Source organism: Medicago truncatula, chromosome 1 (assembly GCF_003473485.1).
Source record: "Medicago truncatula cultivar Jemalong A17 chromosome 1, MtrunA17r5.0-ANR, whole genome shotgun sequence".
Lineage (NCBI taxonomy): Eukaryota > Viridiplantae > Streptophyta > Magnoliopsida > Fabales > Fabaceae > Medicago > Medicago truncatula.
This window is the reverse complement of record NC_053042.1, coordinates 27911439-27922672: the sequence shown is the minus strand read 5'-3', so window position 1 is coordinate 27922672 and position 11234 is coordinate 27911439. Positions and strand designations below refer to the sequence as shown.

Sequence of the window (11234 nt, the reverse complement as noted above, 5' to 3'; positions counted from 1 at the left end):
AACTAGACTGGTTATGGACTTTAAATAGTAAACTTTTATAAGAGTTTGTGTAATCAGTGCATTAGAAATTGAAAACTTTTAAATTTTGAAAGAATAATTACTCTATTTAGTATGCTTAAAGAACGCCTCGGAACACTCGTTAATAAGACCAAAAAAATAAAAAATAAAATATATATATATATATATATATATATATATATAGTTATGATTCGTTGACATCAGGTGGTTACCTCCTACTACTTATATTAGTATTAGATTAATCTATTGCAGTAGCATCAGACAATAGTTACAGATTTATGTATGAGTAAAATAGCAAACAATCTCAAAAAATTTAAGAGATTAGTCGAGTAGAATTATATGTTCAAAATTCAAGACCTAATTATAACAGATTAATTATTTAATTAACACAATTAAATAATAATAATTAGTATGATATTTTTACTTATGTTAGTAGGGGGTTTCCCCCTACTTATGTTAGTAAGGGGTGGTAACCCCCTACTTATATTAGTAGGGGGTTACCCCATAATTGTATGGTCCGTGAGTGATGCGGTGAGGAGTTGCTTCGACTTGTAAATGTAACAATAAGTTAGATGTGATATGAGTTGTTGAGTAGGTGGAATGTATTGTGGATACTGGATGGGATGAATTGAAAGTGGTTAGAGCAGTGAGTGAGTATGTCAAGAAAAGTTAATGTGAACTCAAAAAGATACGAGTATCAAATATTGTCAAATGTCATGCTTTATAGTAATTGATTAGATAAGACAAAAAAATATGTATCTTATGTCATCATTAACATATCTTACCAAGATTGAATATTGACCGTATATAGATTAATCTATTGCAGTAGCATAAGACAATAGTTACAGATTAATCTATGAGTAAAATAGCAAACAATCTCAAAAAATTTAAGAGATTAGTCGAGCAGAATTATATGTTCAAAATTCAAGACCTAATTATAACAGATTGGCTTAAACCTACTTTTCACCCTCTAAGTTTGCAAAAGTAGCAATTTTGGCCCCCTATTAAAAAAAATGGCAAAAGTGACCCCCCATATTTACCCCCTTTTGCAAAACCTCAATTTTGACCCAGTCAACCATATGTGGCATGCCACCTGTGTATTTTTTTATTATTTTTTTTAATTGGAAATTCCACAAGTTAATAAAAAGAAATTAAAAAAAAAAAAAAATGGAAGAAAAATAGAGAAGGCACGTGCAAGCTCTCATCAATTATCATTTCATCAATTTTTCATGTGTTCTTCCCCAAAACTTTGATTTTCATGATTATGTGTTCTTCCTCAAAATCTAGATCTGAAAAACAATTTATCATCATCAATTGTTTGGTCCTAAAAAAAAAATCATTCTCATTAACACTCAAATCTTCAAACTCATGAGAACCATCCAACCCATACCCAGCATACAAACACATATCTGGTGTTCCCAAAACCTTGAAATACAACCTTCAATTGAAAAAATTAAATAGATAAAAAAACTGGAAAAATAAGTGGAATCGATTTGGATGAATCGAAACATTAAAAACAACAATGATTATGTACGAAACGAAATTGAAGTGTGATTGGAAAACAAAGTGAAAATCTGAAATCGATTTGAATGAAGAGAACATATATGAGATTTGATGGGTTGAATTTTTGTGTTTGAAGTTATAAGATGATTAGAGAATGGATCTGCGAAAAAAATGAAATTAGAACAAGGAGTGTGGAATTTTTATGTTTAAATTCTTTTGGTTTAATTATCATAGGGTGATGCTTCTGCTTCTGTTTGTTGGAAAGTTGTTCCTGCAACAACAATTAATGGTTGTGGAGATGTAGAAGAAAGGATTCATTGATGAAGAAGACAATACTTTGGCAAATGGGAAACAACTAAATCTCACGTGACCCTTCCTTTTTTTTATTTTTTATTTATATAATTATGTAAATGATTGTGTGGCACTTTGATTTATTTTTTAATTAAAAAATACATAGTTGGCATCCTAATCACTTAAGTGATGTGACACATAAGCGTTGACCTAGTCAAATTGAGCTTTTGCAAAAGGAGGTAAACATGGGGGGTCATTTTTGTTATTTTTTTTTAATAGGTGGCCAAAATTGCTACTTTTGCAAACTTAGAGGGTGAAAAGTGGGTTTAAGCCTAACAGATTAATTAACACAATGGAGCAACGACTAGAGTACAAATATCTGGAGGGGCAACAAAGAATTTTTCATAACAATACTAAGATACAATGGTATTTGTATGGTCCCTTGTTTTGTTGAAATTCAGTCATAGGGTCATGAATATGAAAGCCATGCCCTGTTGCAAGTTAAGGAAGACTTTCACATCAAAAAGTATGCCCTGTTGGTTTTGAGCATTATATAACTATCATTAGGGGAATGACAATGAAATTTGTAAGTTTATATAAATGAAATAAAAGATGAATTGGATGTTGTAGTCATTCAAGATGAAGAATTTAATGAAATCACTTACGTAATCCTAGATCACATAATAATCGGATGTACACATTAAGTACATCACTTACACATTAAGTACATCATAGATCACATATAGATCTCCAAAAGTACATCACTTACATAATAATCCATAATCATATTAAGTTCCAAAAGACATAAATATTAGCAATGTCCTAAACAGTTTGAAATACTCAAATCGAAACATAAGTGTTACAACCCAAAAATATGATAGGTAAAGCAAGATACACAGCGTAGCATCTAGCTAATCGCCTCACCACAAATAGCTAAACAAGCACTTAAGTTTGTACTGCACATACACATAATAAAGGATTAGATAATGCAATCATAAAATAAATAACTAAGTACAAGGAATACCAAACACTTGGTGAAATAGAAGCATTAAACTTCAAGCATAAGTATACACCCTATATTATTCATCATAAAACTCATTACTTATTATCATCAAAGAATGCATAATAAATCATTATAGTCCAAAACACTTAATTCTAACAATTAACCATTACTATCTAAGCTCACAAATACTCATATATGAAAGGTTTAAGATGAATAATTGCAAGCCAGTTGCTACTCCACTTGTAACAAATGAATAGATGCAAAAGGATGATGGATCGCCAGAGATTCTGATACTACCTTTTTTAATAATTGCAAGCCAGTTGCTACTCCAATCCGTGTGGCATCTCAACCATGGCGACTCTACAATGAAGTCCATCAATTAAGATTAGTTCTGATAAGAGGTTCTCATGATTAGTCCATTATCAATGTATCTTTAAACCAAGAAAATGGGAAAGTTAAAGGATTTACCTTTCTTTTGGCCGTGTGCCTGTCATTGCCGCCATACTTCCTGTTAAATACGTCTATTTGTCTGTTCAAAAACTCAAATTTCTCTTTATCCGATCCCAACTTCAAGAATAGATTACCATAGGAAGCCTTTTCAAGGAAGAGATGCTCAAGTTCCCCAAGCTCTTCCATTATGAAATCATAGTTAGTTGCGATCCTTTTAAGATCAAATGTTGATTCCACTTTGGGGTCGAATGACCTGGCTTGCACGGAAACAATACCCCCACTTATCGAAGATTCGCCATCACCTGTTCAAGTTTTAATCAATATGTACCAAAATGAACATTTGATTACAATAAAAATCATAAATTTAGAAGAGAGATATATACCCCTGCTGTTACAATGTTGAAATACACCTTTATTTTCAAGTAATAGTTGATTGTCCGGATTACAATAGTACTTGAGCGAAAGAAGGGGACCCAGTCCATCTTGGTTCAAAGAAGGGCTTTGTAGTTGACCAAGATTGCTATCCAAAGGTGCAAACACCTTGATCATTTTGGACATATAATTTTGCTCAACTAATCTCTTAAATTTTTTGAGATTGTTTGCTATTTTACTCATAGATTAATCTGTAACTATTGTCTTATGCTACTGCAGTAGATTAATCTAATACTAATATAAGTAGGAGGTAACCCCCTACTAACATAAGTAGGGGGTAACCCCCTACTAACATAAGTAAAGATATCATACTAATTATTATTATTTAATTGTGTTAATTAAATAATTAATCTGTTATAATTAGGTCTTGAATTTTGAACATATAATTCTGCTCGACTAATCTCTTAAATTTTTTGAGATTGTTTGCTATTTTACTCATAGATTAATCTGTAACTATTGTCTTATGCTACTGCAATAGATTAATCTAATACTAATATAAGTAGGAGGTAACCCCTTACTAACATAAGTAGAGGGTTACCCTCTACTTATGTTAGTAGTGGGTAACCCCCTACTTATGTTAGTAGTGGGTAATCCCCTACTTATGTTTAGTGGTGGCAAAATGGATGGATTGGATGGATATGGATTTGGATCCTAATGGATGGATCAAAAAAGGTCCATTAGTCCATTACAATCCATTATTTTTTTTATTAAAAAAAGACCATCCAGTCCATCCAATTAGAATAAAGTCCATCCAATCCATCCATTATTAGATTTTAATGTATGTATAATCCATCCGATCCATAAATCAAAGTGTATAATTTTTTTTAAAGTGTATTATTTTTTTTGATAGGTGTATTATCAAAAAAACTTATTACGATCTCTTTTTTTAAAAAAAAAAAAACAGTTTATTTATGCAAAACAACTTATTAGGATCTCTTTTGAAAAACAGCTTATTTATGCAAAACAACTTATTATGATCTCATTTTCAAAAACAGCTTATTTAAGCAAAACAACTTATTCTGATCTCATGTTCAAAAACAGCTTATTCAAAACAGCTTATTCAAAACAGCTTATTTATGAAAAACAGATTATTTCGATCTCATTTTTAGAAACAGCTTATTTATTAAAAATTGCTTATTATGATCTCATTTTCAAAAATAGCTTATTCATGCAAAACAACTTATTTATGCAAATTAGCTTATTTCGATCTCATTTTTAGTAACAGCTTATTCAAAACAGCTTAATTATGCAAAAGTTTCGATGAAGATTGTTTGAGTTTGAATTAACCTCAGTTTCAGCTTATTCAAACAGAATTACACAGAAAATGGTTTGAGTTTGAACACTTGATATACAATCAGTGGTGTTCACAATACAATGCAGTTTAAAGACTCTAGACTTAAGAATTTCTAAGATATATCAAATGAACACAGAAATTCAAAGTGCTTTTATGTGAAACAATTTTAGCAGAGTTTGGGCGCTTTTTCAATTGTTGTCTGTCTCTTGAGTTCTTCAAGTCTTCACTCCTTTATATAGAGGTGTGAAAGAGTCGTTGAGATCTTTAAGCACGTCAATAGAGTCGTTGTGAAACCTTGATCAATCACCAATGATCTTTTGCCAGATTTGGATGTTGTTCTATAAAGGATCACGTTCAAATCTATTCATAACTTGAAGGAACATTTCTGCAGGCAGAGCTATTTTTCTTGTCTTGTAGCGTAGACAAAAACAGAGTATATGACTGTTATTCAAATATTCCTTATATTTATCTCATAACTATAACATTACATGTGTATGCATATTTAGATGCTATTGGAGTTGTCCAGGACATGGGATATTGTCAGCTTACAGAAGGAACCGGCAAAAAACTACAAGTCAACTTTACAATGAAAGATTTAAGGTATATATTCTAACTAATTTCGGATTTCAATATTCATTTTTACCTCTCAATTTCGGATTTAAGGTATATATTCTAACTTATTGTCAGCTTCAATATTCATTGTTATTCAACCATCTATGCTTACAGTGACATCTCAATTAACTGCACTTTGTGGGAGGAGTATGCTGGTAGGTTTATCAAGTTTAACACTGACAGAAAAGATAGTGGCCCACTGATTGTTATGCTTGCTTACTGCAAAATCAAAGAAGAAGGTTATACCGTCATTTATTTAAGCTACAGTAATTTAATGTCTACTACTCATATTAAACCAATGGCGTTTATATCTTTCAATTTGCTGCTATAGGTCGCTTCCCTCTCAGTGTTTCAAACACTTATTCTTACACTAAGTTGTTCATCAATGCTGACATTCCAGAGATCAATCAATTCAGAGCTAGGTTGCTATATTTACCACTTTTTGTGCATTTCCCACTAGGTATTACATGTCATGCACCACTTCATCACTAATGATGCTTTTAATTACTAATCCAGCTTACCTAAATACGAACAAGTTCAGTCTCAAAGCCAGCTGACCTGTACGCAGTCACTTTCTGGTACACAATATACTTCTGAGGAAGATCTACTATCTAATAACACAAGTTCAGTCTCCATGGCCTTTCAAATTGTGTCGAAGACAATTCCCAATTGTTGTTTCATACTCAATGACAATCAACAAATCACAAGGTCAAAGTCTTGATTGGGTTGGTTTATATTTACCAAAAGATGTTTTTAATCATGGCCAAATTTATGTTGCACTTTCTAGAGTAACAAGCAAGAAAGGTATAAAAATCCTGGTACATGATGAAAACAAGGTGGCAAAACTAACAACAACAAATGTTGTTTTTAAAGAAGTTTTCCAGAATGTTTGACAGGTAACTAATATGAACATTATAAATCCTCATCAATTTTAGTTTCATTTTAAATGTTTTTTTGTACTCCTACTAAATTAAAACTCATATAAACAACAACTCTAAAATCTTCACTTACAATATATATCATTTTACACGCAGGTGTGATGATCTAGCTCTTTCAGCATGTAATGAAATTCATCCCTTTTTGAAGTGCATCCTGGAAACAATTAAACAATCATTATGTCAAGTTTTTTATATATTTCCTTTAATGTTATATTCCAGTTATCTTTTTAACTGGATTCTATAATTATGTAATATTCAACTTTAATATAACATTTGTAAGACATTGTCTTTATCAGCCACGAATTTCTCATCATGTTTCTCAATTAATTTTCCTTTGGACCAAATTCTGCCTCAAAACCAACTGGATCAAAAATAGGCAAATTGACAGCGTAATTAGGATTAATCTCATCACTGCATCTCAATCAAATTTTATAATCCAAATTAGAAACGAATCTGACAACACTATATTATCAAGCATGCAATACTACAATTTTAAAGTACCTGGACAATGAAGACATAGATTTGCACTAGATAGTTACTTATCTCAATAACTTCACGAAAATAGGATTACCACAAAAACTGCCTGGTCTTATAGGTCTGATCTTACATATCTTTATACATGCAGATGGAAAATTAAAACGTAATATACAGTGACAATAATTATGAATAGCTGTTTCTTTTACCTTTACTTTTCACAAGCGTTTTTGGAATACATACCATATATGTATGTTAAAGACAATTTAACAGTCAAAAGGCAATGCATGTCAAAATTGCTGTAACTTTCTTACTTACCTTGATAACTACAACACATTTTTTTATTTTTTTGTGAACAATAATACATACAATACAATAATTATCATAAAATTATATGTTGAATATTTAATAAGTTGGCTTTTATTTATGTGAACATAGACAACAGTTAAGCAACCTATTAAACAATCGTTTAAAGTATAAAAGAATAAATTAAGGTTAAATATATCTTTGTCCCTATAAATATGTCAACTTTTCGTTTTAGTCCCTCTAAAATTCCCCTTCAACTTTTAGTCCCTATTAAATTTTCAATCTTCAATTTTTGTCTCTCTTTTAATGTAAACTCATATGTAAAATTCATATTTTTTAATAAAATTTTCAAGGAAAATTCAAAATATTACAAGAATCACTCAAAAAAATATTAGACTTTTTTAACAAAACATTAATTTAATATGAATTTATATATGTCTTAACGTTAAAAATTCATATTTAATTTGTATTTTTTTAAAACTTTCTAATTTTTTTAGGATTTTTTTTTAGAATATTATACACACTTCTGCGCAATTTCATTAAAAAATAAAAAATAATATTAAAAATGAGGACCAAAAGTAGTGATTGAAAATTTTATAAGGACTAAAAGTTGAAGGAAAATTTTAGAGGGACTAAAACGAAAAGTTGACATATTTATAGGGACCAAAAACATATTTAACCCAATAAATTATTATGTTTCTTACTATTCATCTAAACAGGTTCAACACAATATTATGTTCGGTAAAGTAAAGTAAACTAAAGAAATATTTTAAAAGTGATAATAGATCTAAATTCTTTTTTTACTATTTTTAAGCACAATATCATATTTAATATTATATTATTGGCAAAACATCTCTCCGGGACTTAAGTTTCATGTTTGTTTCAAATAGATCATTTAAATTTATAAGGTTTCATATAGATCATTTAGAAATGACCTACCCGAAACACACTCAAAACTTATAGTACCTATTTGAAACCTCACAATCTCATATTTAATATTATATTATTATCAGATAGATCCTTTAAATTTATAGGGTTTCAGATATGTCCTTTAGAAAGCACCTAACCAAAACAAACTCAAAACTTAAATGACATATTTAAAACCTTATAAACTTCAAGGACTTATCTGAAATAAACGTAAACTTAACCCAAAAAGGTATTTGGCCTATATTTTTTCTATATGTTAAAATATTATTATCAAATTCTGCCTAAGAACCAATAAAGTAATCAATAATAATTTCTATTAAAATTACTTAACCACTAATCATGAGCCAATGGTAAGTATTTATCAATACTATACATACTTAATAAAATTTATCAACCATTATTTAAAATATATCGTCGTAATAGCAATTTGATATTATTTACCAAATTTATTAATCCAATTTCATCTCTTCTCAACAAATATTCATTAAAATAGTTACCAAAGCTTTTACAAAGACCCTTAATCACAATAGGAAATTTTAAAAAAAAATTCCTCATATCTGATACATGGGAGATAAAACCCACATACTTACAAAAACATGCAGAATCTCAATAATTGTGACTTTATGCTGTTAATAGTTTAAATTCCTGCAAAAATAAAGAATCATGCTACTAGACAACTGTGTTATTGCATGCTACACGACCTGCCAGTCAAAAAAGCAACAACAACAACAGTGAGGCACATGCTGAATCAATTTTCATTCGATTTCATAATTAAACTTTAAATATTCGTTTGCAATTTCCATTGTATGTTTATTACATATAGATATATTTTTTTTCTTTTTTTATGATTATGAACAGGCAAATTCTATGATACACCTACTATATTTGAGAGTATCAGTATACTCACTATTTAAATTCATAGTTAAATGAGTTATTTTTTTTTCATTCTACATACAAGGGAGATAATGATTCATAGTTAATGTTTCATAAGAAGCAAAGTTCATCAGAAGTTGTGTTCCTCTTGCTATATATATAAACACCTTGTAACTCTCACCTGATTAATCAAGGAAATTACGGTGGCTGAAATAAGTAAAATATCAATGCTGATGAACCAATCGAAGCACACCCCACTGATAATCGACAACATCATCATCATCAGATCTTCAAAAGTTTCGATGAAGATGTTCAACAAGCTATTACCTGAGGTAGAGGTAGCTGTACAAAATTTAGCAAATTAAAAACATAACGAAAGAGAAGTTAGTAAATACCACCACAGCTAAAAGAGTGGGTTGTGTGATCAAATCTAATAAAGAAGCTATAAGAAATAATGTAGAATGCAGTGATATTCAAATACCTCTTAGGGTTAATTTTAAGCTATGGTAGAAAGAAGAACATTGACAGTGGTACGTACTAGTTGTTTTGTTGTGACTTGTGAACATTTAGTAGAAAAATATTCATGTAAACATAGACTTATAAAGACGGTATGAGAGAGACTTGTTAGCGTGTTTGGTAAGCTCCCCAAACTCAAAATCTGAAACATGACTTGACAAGTCTAAAAATAGAGTAAAGTTTAGCTACTCATAACTATTCTGTCATCTTTGTTTTGTTAAATCACACTTCTGTTTTATCTATATCTATATATTTAAATGTCACGTTAGTAAAAACAAATTTCAAAATAAATGTAATTTTTTATTTCCAAAGGAATATTAATTTATTTTCGATTGTACTCTATGTGCATTTTGTATTATTTAATGATAATGTAAAAAACATCAATAATTATTAATAAAGATAATGTGATAAACTAATTATTATCTTTTTACCAATCATTGTATTTTTTAACATGTTTAAAAATCTTAAATGATATTTCAATATGTTGAACTCACAAATACTCCATCCGTCCTAAAATATAACAAAAAATTGATCAACAAAAGTTAATGTATGTGGTTCAAAATTTGCATCAGATACATTAACAAATATATTTTTGCTTATATTTTGAGACGAAGACGTATTTAATAAGAATACTTTTAGTATAAAAAATAAATAAAAACTCTCTCTCTCTCTCATTTATTACATTCATCCTTAAAATTAAACTTTTTTGAGTTTTTTTCTTTTGTCCATGTTTAAAGATATCTTTCAAATTTAAAAGTGCATTAATTATTTCTTTACTAATATACTCTTATTTATGTTATATAATTTTCTGCAATATATGATAATACACTATGAAAAAATTAACTAATTTTCTTTCATTATGAGGGTAAAGTTATAAAATATTAAATTATCAACAAAATTAACTCAACAATCAAATTTCTTAATTCTCTTATTTTTCCCAAAAAGATCCTATATTTATGCTATATGTAGCAACATGGGAAGTATACACTTATCTTTTAAAAAAAAGGTAGTATATGATTTTCTTTAGTTAATACTCCCTCCGTTTTTAAATATAAGCAAAATTAACTTTTTAGGTTCATTTAATTAATGATGTATACGGTTCATAATATGAACCACGTATATCATTAATTGAATAAACCTAAAAAATAAATTTTGCTTATATTTAGAAACGGAGGGAGTATATGTTAACCCCTATGATATTAGCAGTTTTTGATTAACTCCTTGTAAAAAGATTTGTTTATATTTCAATCATGTAATTTAAGATTATTTGGTTTTGGACCTTCACGACATCAAATTTGAAAATTTAAGGTATTTTTGCCCCTTTTATTTTGAGCGAATTTCGATTTATCCCCTACTATATCAGCAATTTTGTACACTCAAAATTCATAAAAGTCTAAAACCAAAATATCATCAAATTATATGGTTTGAATCTAAAGAATTATTCTTAGAGAGTAAAGCAGAAAGAACTAATATCATACGAGGACAAACATGTATTAACCCATTTTTTTATTTATGTGAATTGTTCAAATAAATAAATTCATTGCGGAATGGGTGAAATATTCGTTTTGAAACAGAGGAAGTAATATTTTGCGGCACG

General features: G+C 29.2%; 1 protein-coding gene and 2 long non-coding RNA genes across 3 annotated transcripts; 1 reads left to right on the top strand and 2 right to left on the bottom strand.

Moving 5' to 3' along the window:
• Positions 1-2525: 2525 nt before the first annotated feature.
• LOC112418376 (uncharacterized) lies at positions 2526-3843 on the bottom strand. The gene is made up of 4 exons (XM_039834889.1): positions 3649-3843; positions 3284-3567; positions 3113-3175; positions 2526-2768 (listed from the first exon to the last, which is right to left on the bottom strand). Exons 1-3 carry the CDS (start codon positions 3821-3823, stop codon positions 3161-3163), a joined length of 474 nt encoding a protein of 157 aa, XP_039690823.1. The 5' UTR covers positions 3824-3843; the 3' UTR covers positions 2526-2768; positions 3113-3160.
• Positions 3844-5491: 1648 nt separating this feature from the next.
• Positions 5492-6695, top strand: LOC120575999 (uncharacterized). Its single transcript, XR_005642216.1, has 3 exons — positions 5492-5842; positions 6120-6499; positions 6638-6695. It is a non-coding gene; the product is annotated as an uncharacterized lncRNA (long non-coding RNA).
• On the bottom strand, positions 6615-9793 carry LOC112422698 (uncharacterized). The gene is made up of 4 exons (XR_003013219.2): positions 9603-9793; positions 9303-9463; positions 8839-8949; positions 6615-6695 (listed from the first exon to the last, which is right to left on the bottom strand). It is a non-coding gene; the product is annotated as an uncharacterized lncRNA (long non-coding RNA).
• Positions 9794-11234: the final 1441 nt, after the last annotated feature.